General features: G+C 32.7%; 4 protein-coding genes across 4 annotated transcripts; 3 read left to right on the forward strand and 1 right to left on the reverse strand.

Moving 5' to 3' along the window:
* Positions 1-71: 71 nt before the first annotated feature.
* Positions 72-5043, forward strand: LOC126680682 (kinesin-like protein KIN-13B). The gene is made up of 12 exons (XM_050375849.2): positions 72-459; positions 644-868; positions 1297-1491; positions 1747-1848; positions 2106-2183; positions 2287-2368; positions 2861-3020; positions 3101-3403; positions 3576-3794; positions 3897-4254; positions 4342-4407; positions 4603-5043. The coding sequence occupies exons 1-12, from the start codon at positions 262-264 to the stop codon at positions 4780-4782; spliced, it is 2166 nt and encodes a 721-aa protein (XP_050231806.1). The 5' UTR covers positions 72-261; the 3' UTR covers positions 4783-5043.
* A 133-nt stretch (positions 5044-5176) lies between these two features.
* On the reverse strand, positions 5177-6451 carry LOC126681443 (putative F-box/kelch-repeat protein At1g15680). Its single transcript, XM_050376984.1, has one exon. It carries the CDS (start codon positions 6449-6451, stop codon positions 5177-5179), a length of 1275 nt encoding a protein of 424 aa, XP_050232941.1.
* A 567-nt stretch (positions 6452-7018) lies between these two features.
* LOC126680685 (uncharacterized) lies at positions 7019-7929 on the forward strand. The gene has a single exon (XM_050375851.2). The coding sequence runs from the start codon at positions 7108-7110 to the stop codon at positions 7855-7857; it is 750 nt and encodes a 249-aa protein (XP_050231808.1). The 5' UTR covers positions 7019-7107; the 3' UTR covers positions 7858-7929.
* Positions 7930-23257: 15328 nt separating this feature from the next.
* Positions 23258-24520, forward strand: LOC126681444 (putative F-box/kelch-repeat protein At3g22730). The gene has a single exon (XM_050376985.1). It carries the CDS (start codon positions 23258-23260, stop codon positions 24518-24520), a length of 1263 nt encoding a protein of 420 aa, XP_050232942.1.
* The last annotated feature ends 1525 nt before the right edge of the window (positions 24521-26045 follow it).

Consider the following 26045-nt stretch of genomic DNA (forward strand, 5'->3'; position numbering starts at 1 on the left):
GTCACTGCCGTAGAAAATACTTCGTTTCCTTAGTAGTAATTGTGAGTGGTTTAGATAGAAAGAGACAGAAAGAGGAGCTTCTAATTTTTGAATTTAGAAAAAGAGAGAGACTAATAAACTTTCAAAATTTATCAAAAATGTTGTTAACACAATTCAATTACAACCAACTAGCTGATTTACAGACACAGAACTAAAAAAGACTTCAACTTCACTTCATTCTCATCCTACATTACAGACCCACAAGCAAACATTTCATCTTCTATGAACGGTAGTATGGGCAGACAAGGCCAGAGATCTGCAGGCGGAGCAACGGCCACGGTCCATCATCAGAGACAATATTCCGACAACTTTTTAGAAACCTCTTCATCTTCTTCAAATGGTAGATGGCTTCAATCTGCAGGCCTTCAACATCTTCAGAACTTATCATCTTCTTCATCCTCTTCAATCCCCCCTCTCCAGGTTATCTAACTTTTTTAAAGCTTACATTTTCAGTAATGGGGTTCTTGAATTGTGTTCAGTAATGCGTTTTTGATAGTGGGTATGCTTTAGATCTGGTCATTGATGAGAAAAGATTATTTCTTTATCTTTTGTAGATCTGATACTGATATTTTGAAATGTTTGGTTGTGCATTGTTGTGGGCCAGGATTATAATTTCTATGGTGGTGGTGGAGGAGGGGGGCAGGGGATGAGAATGTATAGAACTGCCCAGAAGGGTTTTAATGGAGGAAATGAGTATTATGGAGAGCCTACTACGCCTCCCGTTAGTTCGCGCCAATCGAGTTTGCGAAAGAATGGGGACGACTCTCCTAATGAGTTTAGTCCTGGCCTTTTGGATCTTCATTCTTTTGATACCGAGCTGTTACCCGAGGTGGATCTTTTATCGTTTTAAATGTTTTGTTTCTAGGTATCTTAATTTGTGATTTTGAATGTGTTTATGTGGGCGTTATATCTGTATTCTCATTTTGATCGATTAATATTAATGGGAACATGAATGGTTGGACTTGGAACAAGTTTAAATATGCTTTTGGAGTCGTTGGTTGTGATTTTGAATGTATGTATGTGGGCGTTATATTTGCATCTTCATTTTGATCAATTGGTTTTAATGGGAACATGAATGGTTTGGGTTTGGAACAAGTTTAGATACACATTTGGAGTCGTTGGTTTTGAGAGTTGTTAATGCTATTGGTTGCGCCCCATGCTTTTGTTTATTCTTGACAGTGAAAATTTGAGAATTCACACTGGAATTGTGTGTGATGCTTATTTTTTTGTTATTGTTGGTTCTTTCTATTTGTATAGTTGCCTGTTCCTGGACTGTATGATGGTTCGTCTCTGTTTAATCCTGTTAGAGGGCGAAGCTTCGATGATTCTGAACCTTATATCTCGAACAACAAGCAAACTGCCAGAGCTCCTGTTTTTCCAGAAAGCAACCTTCTCAAGAGCTTTACTGCAGACAAAGAAAAAGCCAGTTCCGTGGCCAAAATCAAAGTTGTGGTATGTTCTTTTAATTTGATTGGTCTCAAATCGAGTCTATTTTATCTCTTTAGCTCTTATTGTTTCATTTTCTCCTTAAAATTAGACACAATCACAATTCCTACCTGATGGACATTCTTTGATAGCTGATGGATCAACTTGATGATTCTTGATGTATGAATGTTTATGATGCAGGCTGAGTCTTGCCTAATTGCATTGCATGTCTTGAAGTTGTCTTTTTGTTATTTCATGTACTAGTGATGCCTTTGGTTGCAGGTGCGAAAGAGACCATTGAACAAAAAAGAGCTAGCGAAAAATGAAGAAGATATAATAGACACACATTCCAGTTCCGTAACAGTCCATGAAACAAAGCTTAAGGTGAGTGTCAATGTATTTAATCTATTCTGACACCTTGAAATCGCCGGCGGAAATAAACTATAGTGAAATTTCCACAATTTTTTAATGTAAATGTTATTTTAAACCTATGTAAAATCCTTTATTTTCTGTCTTCCTTAGCTCGTTGTAATTAATTATGCTTTGCTTTTGGCTGTTTCTGATTTTAATTAATAATCTATCAGCTTCTGTTTTTATGCCTTTAGGTATTATTTTCTTATATATGTATCATTGTTCTGCAGGTTGACCTAACAGAATATGCTGAGAAGCATGAATTTGTCTTTGATGCAGTGCTGAATGAGGAAGTCTCAAATGACGAGGTTAGTTAGTACATTGCTGGAGTAACCAAAAAAGTGAAGATGCTAACTCTTTAGAAAAAGTGAGTTTTTCATTGGTATATGTTGATTACTATTGCTTTTCCAGGTTTATCGTGAAACGGTGGAGCCTATAGTGCCAATTATTTTTCAACGTACAAAAGCAACTTGCTTTGCATATGGGCAAACAGGTATATTATTAGTCCTGAAATACTAGGTAATTGTTCTTGGATTTAGGAAATGATGATCTAAGGTTTATTTTTCTCCGATGTTTCTTCTATTCCGATTTCATAGAATTATGAAATTTTCCTAAACTGTATATGCCTGGAAGCTTTATCTCCTCCTAATCATGTGATTTGTCAGTGAAGTAATTTTGCATTCTTCTTCTGATAGCTTAAGATACTTTACATTCTTTCTCCAAATTTATTTCTGATCGGTAGATGATCGGTTGCTGTTTTCTTGCACATAGTGCAGTTATTTTCTATATTGTGCGGTGAGGCAATAATAGCTTGCTCAAAATGTGATTTATCTTAACACCATTTAATAAACGAGCAACTCAGATGTATGTATTGATTAAAACCAAATAGTAGATGAATTATATTCCGCTAAGAAACACCCAGTTGTCAATTTTAATCACTTATTCCCAGGAAACCATCTTGTACTGATTCTGTTTTTCTTACCAGGAAGTGGAAAAACCTATACCATGAAACCATTACCCCTCAAGGCTTCACGGGATATCTTGAGGTTGATGCATCATACTTACAGGAATCAAGGGTTTCAGCTGTTTGTGAGCTTCTTCGAGATATATGGAGGAAAACTGTACGATCTTCTCAGTGATCGGAAGTAAGTGGCACAAAATTCCTTGTCTGCTTATATTGTTATGCCATTTGAATTTGCTGAGAATTGAGATTCGACTTATGCAGAAAACTTTGCATGAGAGAGGATGGCAAGCAGCAAGTTTGCATTGTTGGTTTACAAGAATACAAAGTATCAGATGTGGAGACAATTAAGGACCTCATCGAGAAAGGAAGTTCTACTAGAAGCACTGGCACTACGGGTGCAAATGAGGAATCCTCCCGCTCACATGCTATACTTCAACTTGCTATCAAGAGGTCTGTCGATGGCAGCGAATCAAAGCCTCCTCGTTTAGTTGGAAAGCTCTCCTTTATAGATCTTGCCGGAAGTGAACGTGGTGCAGATACCACAGATAATGATAAGCAGACGAGGTATAGTCCAATTTTTTTTTTTGTCAAAACGCTTCTGATTCTTACTACAGTATGCTATACTATCTGTTGTAGTATATAGTTTCTTATGTATAGGTATAGTTATCTTTATAATTGAGATATGTTTGTTTTGTTTAGATTAATTTAATTGATTGGCTATTTGTGAATGCTGCAGAATGGAAGGTGCAGAAATCAACAAGAGTTTACTTGCACTGAAAGAATGCATAAGGGCCCTGGATAACGACAAGAGTCATATTCCCTTCAGAGGCAGTAAATTGACTGAGGTTCTGAGGGATTCTTTTGTTGGCAATTCCCGGACTGTTATGATATCCTGTATTTCTCCAAGCTCAGGATCATGTGAACACACTCTTAACACCTTAAGATATGCTGATAGGTGATTGAAACTAATTTGAAGTATGAAATTATCTTGCAGTGACTTTTATTCTTGTAATGCGATATCTAAATTATACAATTTCTTTAAAAATTTACATTTCAGAGTGAAGAGCCTTTCGAAAGGAAACACCTCAAAGAAGGACATATTGTCTTCAACCTTAAATCTAAAAGAATCAACGGCAGTGCCCTTATCCTCAGTTTTACCTGCTTCATCTAACTTTGATGATGATGTAACTGATGCATGGGCTGAACAAGATGAAAAGGATGATTTTGATGCATCTGAAGACTCCTATGAACAAGAGAAACCAATATGGAAAGAGAATTTGAAGGTTGACTCATACAATCTATTAACTTCAGAGGATAAATTACAGAAACCCATTGGTCAGACAAAATGGAAGGATCGACCAAAATCTGATCTTAAGAACTCACATTCAGACGATGATTTGAATGCTCTGCTGCAGGTAACAGCTTGAACATGTATGAATGTATTATGAATATGCAGAAATTCAAGTTGTTACTATATTAATCATTCTGTTACATATATTCAGGAAGAGGAGGATCTTGTAAATGCTCATAGAAAACAAGTGGAGGATACAATGAACTTAGTTAGGGAGGTATATAATGCGGCCACATGTGCACTTTACCTTCATTTTCCCCTACATACTCCGTGTTATCCATTATCGTGGGGCTTTTTTTTTATGAAGTATTGGTGATAAATTTAGGATGATAACAGAATTTTGGAATTGAAAATGTTGATTATTTTAATGCAGACTAATACTTTGAACCTTATGTTCCTTTTGCATTTGCAGGAGATGAACCTATTGGTCGAAGCAGACCAACCTGGCAACCAACTAGATGATTATATTACCAGATTGAATGCCATTCTTTCTCAAAAGACTGCAGGGATACTACAATTACAAAACCGTTTGGCCCATTTCCAGAAGCGATTGAAGGAGCATAATGTTTTAATATCTTCTGTTGGCTATTGATCCTCATGGAACTGGAGACATCATACGTGATATGATCGATGTTTTACCTCTTATGCAACCATTTTTTAGAATGTAATGATTGTTACGGATGTAGTAGTTTGGTTTGAGATGTTGGAGATCGAATAAGGTCCATCTCTCTTTCAATCGTTATACTAGAAAGCTTATTTTTGAGTTCATGCCACATTCTGGCATGCTTTGTAAATTTGGTTTTAGCACTACAATATCATTCATTTAATGGATTCTTATTATAAATTGTTTTAATGGAATGTTTAGTGATTTACAATACCCAGATGTAGCTAGCTATGAGCATATGAGAATTTGATTAAACATACAGTAATGATATATTTTTAAACTTAAAAAACATGTGCATTAAATGGCTATGATTGGTACTATACTATTCCTTGATCATATCTAGGTGATGAATCTTTGGAAGGGATGTTGGCCAGCTCGGTGGCACAAATGCAAACACCATCATCTCCTCATATGCATATAAAGATTCTTGCGTATCTTTCCAATGATAAGGAAAATATACCGTTTCCACTCTTCCGGTCTTTATGTTGACCGAGATAATGCCAGGATCGCGACGAGGTTCATTATAATCCTCGGTATGGAAATACAATACATTTGGGTCAATGGGGTCTACAGCCAGCAAGTAACTGTTCATATTTGATGGAAGAATGCAATTTTCATCGACGATCAGTTCCAGGTCTTCGAGTCGAAAGGTATGTTCCAAGCACCATTCATCTTCTCCAGCTTCAGCTTCAATTAGTCTCCAAATTCTCCAACTATTTGACCGGTTCTCTATGTGCACTTGCACATGATATAGATGTTCACCCGAATGGCTTACTCCAGTGGCATACCAACCCGGACGACTATTTGTGTTTCCCAGCGCTTGTATCAGACGACATTTCTCCAGATTTGGATCAAATGCCATGATTTGAGAGGCGGTCGAACCTTGTTGACTGCTAACCCAGTGCAAGATCCCTTTGTATTCAACGGCCTTAGTGGGTTTCCAGAACAAAATAGTCTGCGGGATGGTTATTAAAGGTGAAACCTTCCAGAGATTAGTTCGAGAATCGAATGTCTCAGCATAGAACGAGCTTGTACATATGCAGGTAGCTGCATTAGTATAGGTACAAGAAGTGACCAGCCTCACCACCTTAAAGTGACGATCATAAGAAACTAGTCCTACTAATGCAAGACTAGTGCATATGGGCGGCGGAGGAAGAGTGAGCCAATGTTTCGTAACGGGGTTGCAAACATAGTAAATACATTTGCAGTCGTAACTCGTCGAGCACAATGCTAACCCGTTGCTGGTGCATAGAAGCCGAATGGCTGGCTCGGATTGCGGAAGGAAGCCGAAGGAAAGGGTGCGAGAGTCTTGGGACCATGATTTGTGGTGATCATCATAGCCATAGCCATAGGTAGAGTGTTTGAGAGGAAAAGGTGTGAGTTTTTTTGGGCTATACAGACAAACGTATAAGGTAGGGTTTGGTGGAGGCGTGATGAGTTTGGTTCGAAGCAGATATTGAGCAGCAAAACAAGGTTGAGAGATGAGAGATGACCAAAGCTTGCAAACACATTTGCATCTATGGATCAGATTTTGCGGAAGTTTGTAAAGGATTTGAAGCAGTGTATCACTCGGGAGCTCATTCAATGAACAACCCATATTCAGTATTATACGTATGCCACAGTTTTAAAGCACTTCAATGTCATTTATATAGACGTTACTATGGAATTCCGATTCCCAAACAAACTAGTATTCCCAATCCAAACCCTAATCCTATTTATTTTAATAAAAACATTATAAGTAGTTTTTTTTATATATTTTTTAAATTACCAAGGAATTACACTCATTTAAAATTTTGAATATGTTTTAGTAAATAATGGTATTTTTAAAGAAAAATAGTTTTTTTTAATAAAGTTTAATAAATATAAATATGTTATAAACAAATGAACTTTTTAAAACATTTCCGGTAAAACTTATGCTAGTTTATAACCGTGAACGTTTAGAAAAGTACTAAAATTTCCTAAAAGTTCAATTAAAGTTTAATTTTTCTAAATTATTTGTTACTATTTTTATTTAATCACGAGCTAATTTATTTATTATAAAAATAAATCAAATAACTAAAATTTATATTTTTATCATCACGTGGTCCCTTTTTGTTTTTTTAATATATTGATAAATGTAATAATTAATTTAATTTAATTTCTCATTCCTTGTAGGATTGGGACAAGGAACAACAACACCGCCCACCAAAACCTATATAAATACGCCCACCGAAACTTAAATTTCCCTTGGATTAATTCTTTGATTCTATAGCGATGGATTTAACAATAGAATACGAGTATAATTATAAAGTGTATCTCACAACGAATGTTGGCAGTCCAAACACAGTGGCGGTTGAATTCAACTTCTGCAAAGTTGTTCAGCCTTTTATTTACTACCCACCTCACCTGAACACAGATATTACGTTTCTCCCACGAGATGTATCGCTACTCGGAACGTTCCAAACCGATATTCCGACGAATCATTCGGCGAGTTCAAATAAAAATGCGGTAATGGAGCATGCCATGCAAGTCCTGAGCCTTGAGGAGCAGTTTCCAGGACTCACGCGAGACCGCATTGTGAGAAGACTTGGGTATATGGTTAGCATGATGGATTTGGATGATTTGGCTTTATGTGGGAATAAACTTACAGTTTTTGTTTATGAGATTAGCCGAGAAGGACGGGAAGCTAGCTATGACGACTACTACTACGAAGACGAAGATGAATACGAAGATGGATTAACAGCGGCACTGGTAGAGTCTATGGAAGATGGAGATGTTCGTAATTATAATACTGCTACGAAATCATCTATTGAAAAGTTGGAAAGGGTGGTGTTGAATGATATTGCGGATTCGTCGAGAAGCTGTACGATCTGTATAAAAGAGATGGAGGTGGGGATGGAAGTGATTCGGATGCCGTGTTTGCATTTGTATCATGAGGATTGCATTGTGGAGTGGCTGGAGAAGTATAGTCATTCTTGTCCGCTTTGCCGGTATGAGATGCCTGTAGAACAGGAGAGATTTTAGGTGTTTAATTTGGTAGTGATAAGTTGATGTAATTCTGATTTATGTTCCTTTTATTGTATGTTTGATTTATAATTAGTGATGATAACTTTTTGAAAGGTTAGACAGTTTTTGTCTTTTTAAGTTAACTTCAATTTTTTGTTTAAGATTTTTTATGACATTCTGATGACATAATGGTTCAGCATTCTGCTATTTGTTGTAGTATAACTAATGCAAATATTGCCAGCAAATTCATTTGCCTTAAAACAGTAAATAAAGTCCCCAACATTATACAACAACTATAACCATTACTTTTATGTTATCGGACAATTCATTGCTTCAAAGCTTTCAACGACCACCTTGGCGTTTTTTTTCCTGTGCAAAAATAATACAAACAGGTTGTGTTCATTGTATGAAACTCCAGTTTGAATGTCATTTTAATTGACTTATTGGTACTTTTCTATTTTTGTTTGTGGGTTACTTTACAGTATTAATAAGTTGTAACCTTGAAAAGGTCCATGAAATTAATAACGAGATGTGTAATGAGGGCAACTGTTTTCGGAATACAATAACATATCGCGCATTTCAGCTTTTGAAAAGTATGTCGTTTGTGTTAGATTCCATCTTAAAACCAATTGGTATTAAGTGGAGGTGTCCAACCAATATATAAACACATGTCCACTCACACACACAACTAATGTGAGATTTTCCACTTTAACACTCCCCCTCACGCGTAGCGTGTATGGGCCGAACAACAAAATCCGCCCTCATGTAAATCTCACGTGGGCGGGGCCAAACTCAAATTGTGTGAATGGACAAGACTCTGATACCATGTTAGATTCCATCTTAAAACCAATTACTATTAAGTGGAGGTGCCCAACCAATATATAAACACATGTTCACTCACACACACAACCAATGTGGGATTTTCCACTTTAACAGTTTGATGAAATAAAAGAAATGACTGCATCCCAATGCAAAAAATTTAGCCAAATGTCTTAAAAAGGCCAAACCTTTTATAAAAGTTTCACAAAAGTCCCGACATTTCAATTTTGTCGATTTTGGCCAAAAATAAATTATTTGGTTTTAATTGTGGCCAACTCTCAGATTGATTTCAATTTGCCTATGTGGCGGTTATGTGACGCCTATGTGGCATGCTAAATATTGAAAGGTCAGGACTTTTGTAAAACCAAATAATCCATTTTTGGCCAAAATCGACAAAATTGAAAGGTCAGGACTTTTGTGAAACCAAATAATCCATTTTTGGCCAAAATCGATAAAATTGAAAGGTCGGAACTTTTGTGAAACCAAATAATCAGTTTTTGGCCAAAATCAACAAAATTGAAAGGTCAGGACTTTTGTGAAACTTTTGTGAAAAGTCTGGCCTTTTTACAACATTTGGCCAAAAATTTATACAACCTTATCAGGAATATACTTTAAGTTGAATAAGGTTGATAAGGCTTTGGATGTGATCCAGGAGATGAAGGATAAGGGTTGTAATCTGACTGTCTTTACATACACAGAGTGGATCAAGGGGCTTGGAAAAGCCGGCAGAGAAGATGATGCTTACCGGGTATCTTGGATATGATAAATGATGGTTGCAAGCCTGATGTTGTGCTCATAAACAATGTGATTAACATTTGAACGCAAAGCTCCAGCTTCTGAGGCTGCTTTTTGATTTGATAAGATGAAAAGAAGTGGTATTTCCCCTGGCTCTCAATTCGTAATGATGGTTTTTGCAAAACAGAGTTGATCAGCTTTAGGGCTTTCCTCCATGTCCAGCTGCGTATTGCAGCTTGATCAATAGTCTTGGCAAGGCAAAACGATATGAAGCTGCAAACAAGTTATTTCTAGAGCTGAAAGAGAATTGTGGACGTACTAGTGCCCGTTTATATGCTATGATGATCAAATATTTTGGTCAATGCGGCCGTCTAAGTGAGGCTATAGATCTTTTTAATGAGATTAAGAAACTTGGGATCAAACCTGATGTTTATGCTTACAATGCACACATGTCAGAAATGGTAAGAGCCGACATGATAGATGAAGCTCATTCCTTGCTTACAACAATGGAAGAAAGTACGGGTCGCACTCCAGACTTGAACTCGCATAATATTATCCTAAATCTTTATAACTATTTTTAATTTTATACTTGTCTAAATGTAAATTGTTGCTTGTACAGTAAGTATAAAATGCATAGAATCACATTCAGGTAGTAGGATCTAATGTCTCATAGAAATGGTGGAGTGCACTAGGAAGAAGTTTAACATATATTTAGAAGAACCAAACATTTATGTATGCTAATTGTTATGTTATCTTAAATTTATGCCAAGCCCATATTATGTGAAACATTGCGTCGTATCCAAGTCCATGAATTATTTGCTTGTAGAGTAAGAACTTATCTTGGCCACACAACTTGACTTGGAGACCAAGAACTAATCCTAGCCATTTTTTCATACTTGGTGATCAAGTATATTTTGCTATATATAAGGTAGCAATTAGTGAAGACAAATGGGGAGGAGCTAAGAAACAAATAGCATAGCAATTGAAAAACACTTGAATAAGGTCTTTTTTTAGGTATTAGTAAAAAATATTTTTTTAGTCCTTAGAGTTATTTTACTAGTACAATTTGAGAGTTGCACAATTCTAGTGTATTTGAGTTTGGGTTAGTAATGATATTCTCCATTTGTACTCTTTATCTCATAATGGATTTTACTTCTGTTTCGCCCGTAGATTAGGCTTACGCCGAACTACATAAATCCTTTGTGTCTATTTTATTTATTTATTTTGTCGTTTATATTTCCGAATAAATATTCTTCCGCATCAATAATCCTAACACTAATGAATAATGATTTGTTAATAAAATAATATGGTTATAAATTATTATATCAAAGTAGTAATAATAGTTTATTTTAAGCAAAATAATTTTTATATCCACAATTTTAATAATTTTTCCAAATATATCCCGAAAAATGATGTAAACATTCTAATTCATTAATTTAACGAATTGGAGCAATTACATCCAACTCTCGATTTAAACTTATTTATGAGGATATAAATTCTTGATTTTAAACCCAAATGATTTTTTATAAAATAAATAAGAAATTAATTGTGTAAAATAAGCATTCATGGAATTAAAAATTTATAAGAATAAATTCCAAAGATAGGTTGTGGTAGGGTGAGCCTTTGGTCAGTTCGGTCAAAACTGAACCGAAAATCTCAAAACTGAATTGATCGATCGATAGAATGTTTAAAACCGAACCAATCAAATAAGAATCATATTTGAAACGAAATCAAATGAAACAAAAAACACAAAAAAAATTCAAAGTAGAACGACTGAATAGACCAGTTCAGTTAAGACGTATATAAAAAATAAAAATGAATTTTTCAATTTAATCGAACGGTTTGATTAATTTGAATTATCTAAATTTCAAACCGAATAGATAACTGAACCGTCATTATTTTTACCAAAACTAAAAACCTAAACTTATAAGCAAACTAAACCATTTTCCGTGAAAACCCCCTCCCCCTCTCATACAATCCTAGCTCTGCCGCTGCAGCCGAAAGTTATTGGTTTTGTTGATTAATTTGACGGGTCTGTATTTTTGACTTAATTTTATTAAATAATTAAAACTAAAATTTGTAAAATATTTTTTAAATAATCAAATGACCGTAAAATAAACTCCGAATAAAGGAAGAGAAGAATCAAAGGGCACAACTAACTTTAGATACATTTTGCGGACCCGTGTGTTTTAGACTTTTAGGAGAGGTAAAAGCCTCGTCATCATCTATTCATCTCACTTTCAAACTTCTTATATTAGTGTAGAATAGTTTTAATTTTATAAATGTTCTCCCATTTGTATTAGGAATTCCAAAACCTATTAGGAATCCTTTTTTTTTTTTTACCCTTGGCCTATTTAAGAACTACGCAACCAAAATTCTGATACGTTCATCACTTACTGCACTAATTCACTTCTTTTCTTCTTTCTCCATTTGATCCATCACCATGCGTAGACACTATGATGTTAATATTGCAGTCGACCCTCTCCCACCCGACACACAACTTGATGATTATTCATGTTTTAACATGCAAAATCCACAAATTTACTTCACCCTGACGTACCAACTCTGCCATGAAACCACCCTCCACGGCACAGATATCATTCTTGATTCCACTACTTATGAACCAACTTTTGCCGATCCTTTTTTCTTGGATGTTGATCAGTCCATGAATTACCAGGCTATGTACTACTTTCTTTCTCCCAGGTTTGCTCGTTTAGGATTATGTCGCCCGGATTCACCTTACTGTAAGTACTTTGTTGGAGGGGTTATACAACTACTTGCTACTAAGATTCCAAGAAAATTCAAGAACCGCAGTGCCGTCTTTGCCTTCAACATCAACATATTGAACTGTTGCAATCGTAGATATGGTGAAGAAGAAGCGATGGAGTCGGTTATGAGGCAGTCGCGTTTGGAATATGAATCGAGAGATTGCGTAATGGTGCCTACTGCTCCCAAGTCTAGGAGATTGAAGTGTGTCAAACTTGGGGGTCATGATGACGATCCTCTTGATGCTGATGCAGAAGATGGTAGACAACGAAAGAGAAGATGCGTCGGGAAAAAGGAAATATGCACGGTCTGCTTGGAGGAACTAGAGGATTTCGCTGCGGGAATGCCTTGTGGTCACCTGTTCCATGGGATTTGCATCAACAAGTGGTTGGAGAATAGCCACTACTGTCCTGTTTGCCGCTATGAGATGCCTACTGATCATGATAACTGATTTATTGTTCTTAATCGTTAGGTCCCGTAATTAGTTAATTGTATAGGAAATTGATTAGACCTGAAAAATGTTGTTTGATCCTTACTGTTGTATTATTCATGATTCAGAATTATTGTTTTTGAATTTGCAAAAAGGAATATTGATTGAATGTTTTCAGGTGCATGAGTTTAGTATTTTGTTTATGGTTGCACTTAAGTTTAGTTAATGTGACCATGCATGTTGATTTGGCAAGAATTAATTAGTTTAGATAAAATCAAATCTAATGAGGGCATTGTCAAAACAGAGGTACATAATTTCTGGAGAATCTAATGTTGCAGGCAATCCTCTGCACTACTGCAATTTATTCAACATATTATTCCTAATTCAGGATCCATACATACTCTGCATTCAGAAGAATCTAATGTTTTGCAGACAGCAGTAGTTCAAAATGGCATGACAAACCCTTAATTTGTTGCCTAATAAAAAAATAAGTAATAATTAAACGATTTTTTTTATCGTAAATGCTCATTGGTTGTTGTAAACATGACATGATACAACCGTTTCATAAGATAAACGCTCAACTGGTAATCCTCATCTTCTATGCTTTCACCAGTTTCAGCAAATGCAAACTCATTTTAAGTTAATTCTCTCGGTGACTATGCACTTAATTTTGTTTGTGTTATCAGACAACTCATTGCTTCAAAGCTTCTAACCACCACCTTTGCATTATTTTCTTCTGTGGAGCATTAATACAAACAGGTTGTGTTCATATTGTATGAAACTCCAATTTCAACAATTTGAATCTCATTTTAGTTCACTTATTGGTGCCCGTGTATATGCTGTGATGGTCAAACATTTTGGTCAGAGTGGCCGTATTAGTGAGGCTATAGAACTTTTTAATTAGAACAATGGAAGAAACGGGTTGCACTCCAGAGTTAAACTCACTTGATATTATAAAATTTATCATAATTTAGAATAATGGTAAGTATTATTAAAATAAATTAAATTTTATAATATTTAAAATTCCGCTAAACTTTAATAATACTTACCATTATTCTAAATTATGATAAATTTTATAATATTTAAAATTCCGCTAAACTTTAATAATACTTACCATTTTACGAACACTAAATAATAAATCAACAATTTTAACAATTACGGTTTTCTAACATTTTTAAACACTAAAATAAAATACTAAAATTTTAAGTTACGGTATTCTAACATTTTTAAACACTAAATTCTTTAAATTATAATAGTTTTTTTTATAACATTTTTACAACACACTAAATTTTTTAATAATATGAGAGTTTATAAATAAATTATTATCTAATTTGAAGTGTATTCAAAAGTATAATTCACATCTTTATGAATTCGTATATTCAATAATTGAATGATTTTTGCTAGGCTATATATAGTTTGGCATGATTTGATATTTTTTTAGTATATATTAGGGGTTTGGCTGGTAGTTTATATATATTAGGGTGATTAATCCCTTGATCACCAGATTAAGGGGATTTGCATGGAATCTGCAACTCAATGATGTGCAAAGGAACCATTTGCGAATCATGTTTTTTTAGGGAAATTGTTTAGGAAAAATCCGGTTTCTGACATTTTTGTGCCTCCTTACAAATAAAATTCTGAATTTATGCCTCTTTTAAAAAAAAAAATCGAATTTGTGCCTGGGCTCACGCAATCCGCTATATGAGATAGCGGGCTAGTCTTAATCTGGGTGATTAATACTAAGGGCTTTTTACACAATCAACCAACATTGGCTAAATCTTTACTTTTATACGGGTCATATTTTCAGCTATCTAAACTACCATGTGCGGACACAATTCTTACTTTTATACGGATTGTATATATTCAACCCTAATAATAGAGACATCATAATTTCACTTTTTTTCTCTCTCCTCATTATTCAATTCTCTCTTCCTCTCAACTCAATTTTCTCTCTCTTCACTCATATTTTTTTCTTTCACTCTCAGGTCACCTCTTTTTTACTGTTGTCCGCCGTCTTCCGCTGCGTCGTGTCCTCTGTTCCTCCGCTCCTCCGTCATCGTTCTCATCATCGTCTTCTTCGTCATCTTCGCCAACAATATCATCTCATCTACTCGTCGTCGTCATCTATTTGATTTCAGATCTACAATTTATTCATAATTCTTCTTCTTCTTTTTTATTTTCAGATCTATAATTTTTTACTGTTTTTTCACGATTAAACATGTATACAGATTATATTTAAAGAATATAATGCTGATTTCATGTTATGTAAAATAAATTTATGATTATATGGAATAATTTTTTGTTATTTCTTCATTTTATTTTTGTGTTTGGTTGTATTTCTATGTTTATTTATTCTGCAGCTCGTTTTTTTTATGATGGTTGATTACTGAATTATTATAATGTTACAGTGTTGTTGATTTGTTGTTGATTTTGTGTTGATAATTAGTTGGTATTCCTTGATTTTAACATTGGGGAAAAAAATTTAATTTTTTTTGGCAAATTAGATAACTTTATCCGCAAAATAAACTAAATAAAATAAAATTTAATAGAGACTAGATAATTATATGTTAGCATTATCATGTTGACATGTTGTTGATTTCTTGTTGATATTTTATCGATTGTCACAATTTTTTAAAAAGTTATGTTTTATTTTATTCCTTATGTTGATTCGTTGTTGATTTATTGTTGACATTATTTTGATATGTATTTCAACTTTTTTTTATTTTCAATTTTATGTTGACATGTTGTTGATATACTGTTGATAACATGTTGATTTTTCAATCATTGAAAGAAAAATAAAGTTAGTCTTAAATTGATGTATTAATGAACTATTGATATGTTTTTGATAATATGTTGATTCTTTTTGACTTAAATCAATCAATGTTCTCATTTTACAAACATCTTGACTAAATTAGCATTAATTGTTGATTCTTTGTTGATTTATTGTTGACATTATGTTGATAAGTATTTTAACTTTTTTTGATTTTCAATTTTATGTTGACATGTTGTTGATATACTGTTGATAACATGTTGATTTTTCAATCATTAAAAGAAAAGCAAAGTTAGTCTTAAATTGATGTATTGATGAGTTGTTGACATATTTTTGATAATATGTTGATTGTTTTTGGCTTAAATCAATCAATGTTCTCATTTTACAAACATTTTGACTATATTAGCATTAATTGTTGATATCATGTTGACATTATGTTGATAACTTGTTAATATGATAGTAGTAATTCTACTAAACAACAATAAAGGTACAAAATGTTTAAAATAAATGAATCAGATAAAGATGTTAGCAGAGTAAGTAATCAAAACAATATGAAAAAACAACAACAATAATTCAAATGAAAAAATAAAATTATTCTTACATATAAAAATAAAAAAATATTAAATATACACCAGCACAACAGTTCACAAATTAAAGAAATCTATTTCAAAATATATTTTTTCCTCAATTCTCTTTGCAGCTGCACAGTTTCTTCAAAATCACTTGTATAATTGTTTTGCATTCCACCTCTCATACCTAACTAAATTTCGAGAAAGACGGTTATGATACAGTTTCATTTTATCCAACGAAAGTTTATTTCACAGACAATATTATCTTATTTGTCAAAGTTAAAATAAAAAGAATCAGTAGATATCAACATAATATCAACATAAAGTCAACATGAAATCAACAACACTGCAACATTACAATAATTCAGCAATCAATCATCATCAACAAATCGTTCTGCAGAATAAAAAAACGCAGAAATACAACAAAACACAAAAAAATACAGAAATCACAAAATTTTATTATATAAAATCACAAAATTATTCTATATAACATGAAATAAGTATTAGATTCTTTAAAGATACTCTTTATACATGTTTAATGGTGAATCAACAGTAAAAGATAAACAAATTACAGATCTGAAAATAAAAAAAAGAACAAAAAATTTCAGATCTAAAATTAAAAAGATAAAAAAAAGATGGCGCGGCGAGACAAAGGCGGAACGACAGAGGCGAAACGGCGGAGGCGCAACAGCGGAGGCGGAACGGCGGAAGCGAAGGAGTAGAAATCGTGAATTTTTTTTCACAACTCAAAAGAATTTACTGTTATATAAGCAAGAACGGTTGAGATAATGATGAAATAGAGATGAAAATGAGAGAAGCAAGAGGAGTCATGCAGTAATGGAGATAACGCACAGCAAAATCGTGGAGAAGAGAAGCGAAAATGGCGGAGAAAAATGAAGAAACCGCCAATTGAGAAGGAAAATAAGAAAACGGTAAAAAAGAAAGAAATCCAAAAAAAAAGGTTAGGTTTCATAAAATTGATGGTGTGAAAAGTAAAGATATGGATTGGGCCGTATAAAAGTAAAGTCTAGCCCAAATCCTGTATTTTATATAAAAAGCCCTAATACTAATCACACAGATTAGACCAGCCCGCTATCTCATATAGCGGGCTGGTCCATCTGCCCCAATGATTGGACAATAATTGCCCAATCAGTTTAAAAAAAAAATTAAATATATATAATAAATTGTAATTCATGTTAGCTATTTTTGAACTAATTTCAGATACTTCCGAGCATTATTTTAAAAAAAAATTCTAAACAAATATTATTATGTTTTACTATTCGGTAATATTATAATAATTTATTCGATAGACTTGTATCAAATGACATGATAATTTTAGTTTATTTTGAGTAAAACTTGCATTGAAATTTATATCAATGAAAAAAATTGTTACTCAGGTACTACCATTTTATCTTTAAAAGAGCTTACTAACATTATCAGTTATTATTGCTATTTTTTAACGTATTGTTTTCTTTCATTATATATTTCATTTGTTTAGCAGTATAATTTATTAAATGTTTTATATTTGAAAATCCATATTCTGTATCCTTTATTTTATTAAGACATATTCCATCCGTCCTATTTTATTTGTCTACTATATTATATTTAGATGTTCCAAAATAATTGTCGCAATTGTATTATATATATACACATTTTTCATTTTTACTTTTAATGTTAATGGATATAATTTATAAAATAATGTGTATAATAAATACATATGTTTGACTATTTTATATTTTATTTATTCATAAACTTTCATTTGTATTGACATTTAATGTTATTGTTATTGTATTGATTTTTTTTTAATATAATAATTCTAAATTAACTCAATAACCAAAAAAGGTATAAAAGGAAGAATTGTTAGTATTTAGTGTTTTTTTAATATGTGTGAAAATAGAAAGTGGACAAATAAAATGGGACGAAGGAAGTATTTTTTTGATATTTTATTTTTAATTATTATTATGAGCCTACAACTCTATTTTTTTAGAATTGAACAATAAATGAAATTATATAAATTAATGATTTTAAAATGCACTTAATATTTAGTCTTATATTATATTTTGATAACAATATATATAAAATAATTAGTGTATACTAAAATTTTAAATTAAGATGAAACAAATACATCAGTACAATTGCACTTTGAGAATAGAATATTTTCTTTAAAATAAAAATAAAATAAGAGCTCAAGTATATTGCATTATCGTCTAAAGAGCTCAAATGTACAATTGCACTTTGAGAATAGAATACTCTCAATCACAATATTTGTTTAGAATTTTTTAAAAAAATAACGATCGGAAATGTCTGAAACTAGTCCGAAAATAGCTAACATAAATTACAATTTATTATATAAATTAAGTTTTTTTTTTTTAAAAAAAACTGATTGGGCAATTATTGCCTAATCATAGTCTGCCCCAATGATTGGGGAGAAAGTGAATTACTCTCTCCCCAATCATTGGGGCAGAGGGACTAGCCCGCTATATATAATCAGGGTGATTAGTATTAATCACCTAGATTAAGACCAGCGCGCTATCTCATATAGCGGGCTGCGTGGGCTCAGAAAAAAATCTGAATTTTTTTTAAAAGAGAAACAAAAATGTCAAAAATCCTAAATTGTATCTCCTACAGGAAGTGTAAAATGAATATTATCATTCTAGTTCCAATCGTCAATTCCACATCTTAATTGCTTAAGATTTGTAGGCAGTTCTTCCTCAGTGGAGCCAGAATGATAATAAAGCCTGGCCATCGCAGCAGGCCAATCACAAAGCTTATATGACAATCTAGACTTAGACTTCATTAGTTTCATCACAGAGCATGAGGTTGCTGACTCGGCTACCTTGTGCCTTAGGCACCACTCACCTAACATCGCGGAACTAAGCTGTTGGCCGTTTATAATGAGAAAAGGTGAGCTATATTCGTGCAATAGCTCACCTTGCATGTTCACCGAAATAAAAAGAAGTTTGTCTTCATATTTTTGCCTGAGCACACTGTGTCGGAATTCGCGCCTCATGGAATTCCGTATTCGTATCTCGTCGTCAGTAACAGAAGTATCTCTGAAAAGCAGTATCATTGAACTACTGGCCAATAGCACTCCCAACCCTATCCGTACGTATGTCTTATTACTATTATAAATCTAAAATATGGATTCGAAATATGACATAAGTACTTAGATACGTTAAATTAAAAGGAAACCAGTTTCGATTGATGTATATAGGGGGGTTAATATTGTAAGTACGTTAAAATTAGGCTTTTGTGTTGCATTAAAATAATGCGACTTTTGAACTCTCAAAAATTCTATCTAACAATGTACTTGGTATTAAATTAGCATAAAAGATACAATTGTTAATTTAACAAAAGGGTTTAATCAACACTATAAAGAGAATAATTCACTGACAAATGGAAAAGAGTTAATGTACATGATGTATCACTAATATAAGTTTCTAAATAAAAAATATTTTTTGTGTCTATTTTTCATTTTTTTTCCAAACGACTGAACTTCTCGTCTGTATATTCCTTATCTTCATGTTTCATATTTTTCTTTAGTGGCAAATGGGGCAGCAACAACAGTAGTTCAAAGCATTAGTCTCAGGGTTTCCGCAGGAGGAATGGGGCGGCCGAACTAATATGAGGGGGCGAGATACGCATTCGAAATGATATGCATGACAAGATACGCATCTGAAATAATATGAGGAGGCGATTTAGAGAGGGTTGTTATAAGTCAAAACCCAAAAAAGAAAGTGTTATCCCGTTCGATAACCCGGCGCGGTGAGCTATTGCACCAACACGGCTCATAATTTCTAGTTGGGGACAAGGACAAATTTAGTTGCTAGATGCTAAGTGAGTGGAGTCTGAGGCACAAGGTACCTGAAACATTATGGTTAGAGGCTGTTTGAGGCCTAAATAAGTTTAAGCCTAGATTTTCCGTTGTTGGTTAATGCAGTGAACTAGACTTGAATTTTTCAACAGATTTTATTGTATTATTGATTGTCTATTCCATGCACTCTTCTGTATCCATCAATTATTTACAATATATATATATATATATATATATATATATATATATATATATATATATATAAATATGTATGTACATTATTACAATACAAATTTTAGAATAAATGTATCATTAATGCATAATTAATAAAATTCTTATAGGGTTTGTTGTTAGGTACATTAAATATATGAAAAATAATATTGTAGTAGTAAAATTAAATTTATAAAACATCTCATAATATGATATGTAACTCAAATGTTAGCTTTATCTATATCTAGTTCATACAGATTCGGATTTTCTTACACCGACAATTATGGGCAATGTTGTTAAAACCAGACCGGACCGGCCGGTCGGACCGGGTTAACCGAGAACCGGTCGGATGTCTGGTCTGATTATGGATAAAAACCCTGCAGTTAAAAAATCGGTCAGAAACCGGATTAAACCAGAAAAATCCAGTTTCTGACCAAAACCGGATGAACCGGATTTTTTGAAAAGTGAGTGGAAAAGCTGCTTTTTTGTTTAATTTGTGGTCCCCTACACATGTGTCAATTTTTTAACCACACAATACATTTATTTTTCTCTCTCTTACACCACTTTCTTTTTCTCTCTCTTACATAATATTTTTTTCTCTCTCTTATCCACAACATATTTTTTCTCTCTCATACACAACACTTTTTTTTTATACACATTATTTATTCTATATTTTCTTAAAATATTTATTATTTTTAATAAATTTCACACTATAAAATTTAATATATATTTTTTTATTGAAATAAATTATCAAATTTTGATTTATTAAATTTGACTATTAAAATTGATAATTACTCTATTTTTAAAAAATTAACTATTTTATACAATAAAATTATTTTATACAATAAAATTATTTTATACACACTTAAATATTGATAAATAATAATTACACTTCACAAATTGAATAATTAGTTTTAATTAAATATACCATTGTATTTTTTATTTATAACTTTTAATTATATAATTTTAATTTATTTAACAATGAAAAAAATTTATTCTTTTTTCTCATAAAAAGTATTTATTCTATATATTTTTAAACATTGATCACTTATAATTATATTTTGCATAATAAAATTTTGAAAATAATTTTACATAAATATTTATCATTTTTTTATTTATAAAATTAAATATTTTTAATTTAAATTATTTATATTTATTAAAATTAAAAAATCCGATCCAATCCGGTTGAACCGGTCGAACCGTGAACCCCCAATAAAGCCGGTTCGCTTTTCGGTCCGGTTTTAAAAATATTGATTATGGGAGAAGGGAAGTTGGGGCGAGGTGCGGCGGCTGCCCCATTCCTGTTAAGGAAACCTGAGACTAATGCTTTGAACTACTGTCGTTGCCCCATTTGCCATTAAAGAAGATGATGAAATATGAAGAAAAATCATATATAGATGAGAAGTTTGGTCATTTGGAAAGAAGATTGTGAAAAATAGACACAAATTAATAATATTTATTAATTATTTAGAAACTTGTATTAGTTATATACATGTACATTAAGCCTTTATTATTTATTAGTTAATTACTCTCTTTATCGTGTTAGTTAAAACCTGTTGTTAAATTAATAGCTGTATTTTTTATGTTAATTTAATACCAGACACGCTGTTAGATATAGTTTTTGAAGAATTCAATAGTCGCATTACTTTAGTTTTGCAACCCAAAAGCCTAATTTTACCATACTGACAATATAAACCGCCTTATATACATCAATTGAAACTGGTTTCCTTTTAATTTAACGTATCTAAGTAACCATGTTATCTTTTCATCCATATTCTCATATTTTTTTGTTTTTTTTCTCCATTTTTTAAATTTGAATCAAACATGTTGTTTATCTTAAAAAAAAAATAGCTAAACGACACATAATTAATTTAATTATTTTCAAATATTCAAAAAATGTGTTTAAATTAAATTTTTCTAATATAAAAAACAGCCAAAAAATATGTCCTTGGGCTTGATTTTTTTTAAATAGCCGAATGATAAAAAATTTACCCACTATTTTCTTCTTGAAAAATAAATTTGTAAATCTAAATCAAATATTAAATAAAATATTTTGCTAATTAAGTCCGACAATTTATGATTTTTGTCAATTATATTCAAAGTACCAATTAAAAAAGAAAGGTCAAATTGATAAATAAACTAAAAATTAATTATTTGATTAATTTTTAAAATTGAGTAGTTAATCATTGAATAAAAATACATTTATCAATAATTTTAATAATTTCCCAAATTTTACACTTTTATAATTTTTCATAAGTTTTATAGTAAATATTTAAAAAATTCATACATTTATAAAATATTAAATACTTATTAAAATAAAAAATAAAAAGTCTATACTATACTAAAACAAACTCAAAATTAAGCATCATGAATATTCTCAAAAATGAAGTGACCACAAAGTGATAATTTTTATTTTAATTAAATTGATTTATTATCTTATTAAAACTTATTTTATTAATTAATATTAATAGTTAGTAAGTAGTATAATTTATGAAATTAAATGTTAAAACTTATAATCAACATGCCATGCCTGTAGAATCAAAGGATAATGTTTAGAGAGTGAGAGACTATGGAGAGGATGTGAATTGAATAGTTTTTTTTGTTTATTATTGAAAGGGTTTATCTTTTGGTGTGGGATTTGGAGTCCCCAAACAAAAAAATATAAACCGGAGAGGACCTGTGCTTGGTATTTTACTATTTTGTTTAATTACCGCTTTAAGGTAAATTTTTAATACTAAAAAAATGTTTTTTCTTGTCTTAAATTATAAAAATAGTATTATCCTATTTATACAATAGTGATGAATTTAATTTTAAAAATAGGGTTATTAAAATAAATTTTTAAAAGTTTTTATTTATATTTGTAAGTTACGGAATTTAAAGAGGTTTGTTATATTAGTAATATTCATTAACTATTCAACAATTTTTTTTAGTTATTTTTAAATTAATTACTTACATTCAAAATATATATAAGTTTATAAATATTAATTAATTAAAAAAATATGGGCTGAATAACTTGGTACCTAGAATGAGGATTTAAAAAAAAAATTCGTAGAATGAGAATTCAAATGTGTTTAGTTGAAGCCATGGCTATATAAATTTAATCGAATTATAATTGATACTATTTCAAGAGAAACACAATTCATTGAATTTAGTTATTCCTTGTCTCAGTCCTACAAGGAAAAGGAAATTCCTATAGGCCGCGGAGTCTTGATGGCTATATAAACTAATGACCAACTTAGTTCCATATTTTATGGAGAGGACCTCTGCTTGGTATTTTTATTATGAAGTACTTAAAAACTGTCGACATGGCTTGTTCAATCAATGAGCTCCCTAGTGATGTACTGCTTGAAATCCTTTACAAACTTCCGCTAAATCTGATCCATAGATGCAAATGTGTTTGCAAGCTCTGGTCGTCTCTCATCTCGCAACCATATTTTCCTGCTCAATATCTGCTCCGAACCAAACTCACGCCCCCACCAAACCCTACCTTATACTTTCATTTTTATATCCCAAAAAATTTCAGACCTTTTCCTCTCAAACACTCTACGTATAATGATCACCGCAAATCATGGTCCCAAGACTCTCCCACCCTTTCCTTCGGCTTCCTTCCGCAACCCGTTCGGCTTCTATGCACCAGCAACGGATTAGCATTGTGCACGACGAGTTACGACTGCGAGTGTATTTACTACGTTTGCAACCCCATTACGAAGCATTGGCTCACTCTTCCTCCGCCGCCCACGTGCACTAATTTTGCATTAGCGGGACTTGTTTCTTATAATCATCACTTCAAGGTGGTGAGGCTGGTCGCTCCTTTTACCTATACTAATGCAGCTACCCTCGAGTTTACCGAAATACAAACAAGCTCCTTCAATGCCGAGACATTCGATTCTCGGGCTAATCTCTGGAAGGTTTCGCCTTTAATAACCATCCCGCACTCTATTTCGTTCCTTAAACCCACTAAGGTCGTTGAATACAAAGGGAATTTGTACTGGGAAAGCAGCGAATATGGGCCAAAGGCCTCAAAATTTATGGCATTTGATCCGACTCTGGAGAAATGTCGTCTGATACAAGTGCTTGGAGACATATATAGTCGTCCGGGTATGTACGCCACGGGAGTGAGCGATTCAGGTGAACACTTGTACCATGCGCATATGGAGACAGAGATTAACATGTCAACTACTTGGAGAATCTGGAGACTTATTGAAGCTGAAGCTGGAGACGATGAATGGTGCTTGGAACATACATTTCAATTTAGAGACCTGAAGCTGATCACTGATGGCAATTGCATTCCTCCATCAGATTACGACTGTTACTTGCTGTCTATAGACCCCATTGACCCAAATGTCCTGTATTTCAGTACCAGGGGTAATCCTACATCTCGCGATCCAGGCATTGTCTCGCTCAACATCAAGACTGGAAAAGTTGAACCAGTGTATTCTCCTTATTATTGGAAAGATCCACAAGTGCCTTATTCTGCATATCAGGAGAACATAGCCTTTCCATTTGTGCCACCGAGCTGGCCTACATCCCTTCCAAAGATTCATCACCTGGATATGATCAAAGAATAGTATAGTACCAATCTTAACCATTTGATCTTCGTAATGACAATGTACAAGTTTTTTATGTTTATAAATTTAACATTAATGTATGTTTAATCAAATTCTCGTATGCTCATAGCTAGCTACATCTGGGTATTGCAAATTACTTAATAATTTATAATAAGAAAATATTGTAGTGCTGAAACAAAATTTACAAAGCATGCCAGAATGTAGCATGAATTCAAATGCTTTGATTTGGTTATATCTATTCCAAAGAAGATGAGGACAAATAAGCTTTCTAGTATAACAATTGAAACAGAGAGACTATACCTTGTCTGTTTATCATTATCTGTGGCATTCCGCACCACGTTCACTTCCGGCAAGATCTATAAAGGAGAGCTTTCCAACTAAACAATGAGGCTTCGACTAGCTGGCACCAATAGACCTCTTGATAGCAAGTTGAAGTGTAGCATGTGATCGGGAGGATTCCTCATTTGCACCCGTAATGCCGGTGCTTCTAGTAGAATTCCTTTCTCAATGAGGTCCTTAATTGTCTCCATATCTGATACTTTGTATTCTTGTAAACCAACAATGCAAACTTCCTCTCATGCAACGTTTTCTGCATAAGTAGACTCGTCAAATTGAGACCACATGCGATAACTATATAAGCAGACAGGGAATTTTGGTGCCACTTACTTCCAATCACTGCAAAGATCAGACAATTCTCCTCCATATATCTCAAAGAAGCTCACAAATAGCTGAAACCCTTGATTCCTGTAAGTGTGATGCATCAGCCTTGAGGGGTAATGGATTCATGATATAGGTTTTTCCATTTCCTGATAAGAAAAACAAATCAGTACAAAATGGTCTTCATATGTGTTGAATACAAAACTTTAATATTTGGAATAATCAATAATTCAGACATATGTGTTGCAGATTTATATAAATGGTGCTAATACAAATCATATCTTGAGCTAGTTATTATTTTCTCACCAAACAGAATAGAAGACAAGTAAAGTATGTGTATTAAAACAGTAATTGGTCGGCTACTGATCATAGCAATGAGCTAAGACAGACATAAACTGAAGGATTTCACACAGATCTAAAACAGCATTACGTTAAAATAATGTGGAAATTTCACTATATTTTCATTTCCATCAGCGATTTCCAGGCCCGGAGGGAACAAATCTGGGAACTTAAAACCAAGCAAACTGCAAATATGTTATCAAAGCAAGGGATTAAGAAAATATTATCTAAGGTGTCAGGATGAAGCAAGAAAATATTTTGTAACCTGAATTAGTGGTCAATGAATTTTGTTTCTCATTTTGACCAAAAGATGGAACAACAAAAATCAAAGATTGACTGCCATGATTTTGTTCTAGTAACTTTTGACTTCATTTTCCAACTGTTGTAATATTGAAAAAACCAGTGACATTTACCTTAAGCTTAGTTTCATGAATTGTCAAGGAATTGGAATGTTTGTCTAATCATGGAAACAGAGAGGAACCTTAGATGAAAATTTGTTTTTTGTCCATGTGTGTGTATAATAAGTGTT

This window comes from Mercurialis annua, linkage group LG5 (genome assembly GCF_937616625.2).
Source record: "Mercurialis annua linkage group LG5, ddMerAnnu1.2, whole genome shotgun sequence".
In the NCBI taxonomy this organism is placed as follows: domain Eukaryota; kingdom Viridiplantae; phylum Streptophyta; class Magnoliopsida; order Malpighiales; family Euphorbiaceae; genus Mercurialis; species Mercurialis annua.

Coding starts and splice junctions, on each gene's coding strand:
- LOC126680682 (XM_050375849.2), top strand. CDS start 262: ATGAACGGTAGTATGGGCAGACAAGGCCAGAGATCTGCAGGCGGAGCA. Junction 2,369..2,860: donor CTTTGCATATGGGCAAACAG/GTATATTATTAG, acceptor TTTTCTTACCAG/GAAGTGGAAAAACCTATACC. Junction 4,255..4,341: donor ATTTGAATGCTCTGCTGCAG/GTAACAGCTTGA, acceptor ACATATATTCAG/GAAGAGGAGGATCTTGTAAA.
- LOC126681443 (XM_050376984.1), bottom strand. CDS start 6,451: ATGGGTTGTTCATTGAATGAGCTCCCGAGTGATACACTGCTTCAAATC.
- LOC126680685 (XM_050375851.2), top strand. CDS start 7,108: ATGGATTTAACAATAGAATACGAGTATAATTATAAAGTGTATCTCACA.
- LOC126681444 (XM_050376985.1), top strand. CDS start 23,258: ATGGCTTGTTCAATCAATGAGCTCCCTAGTGATGTACTGCTTGAAATC.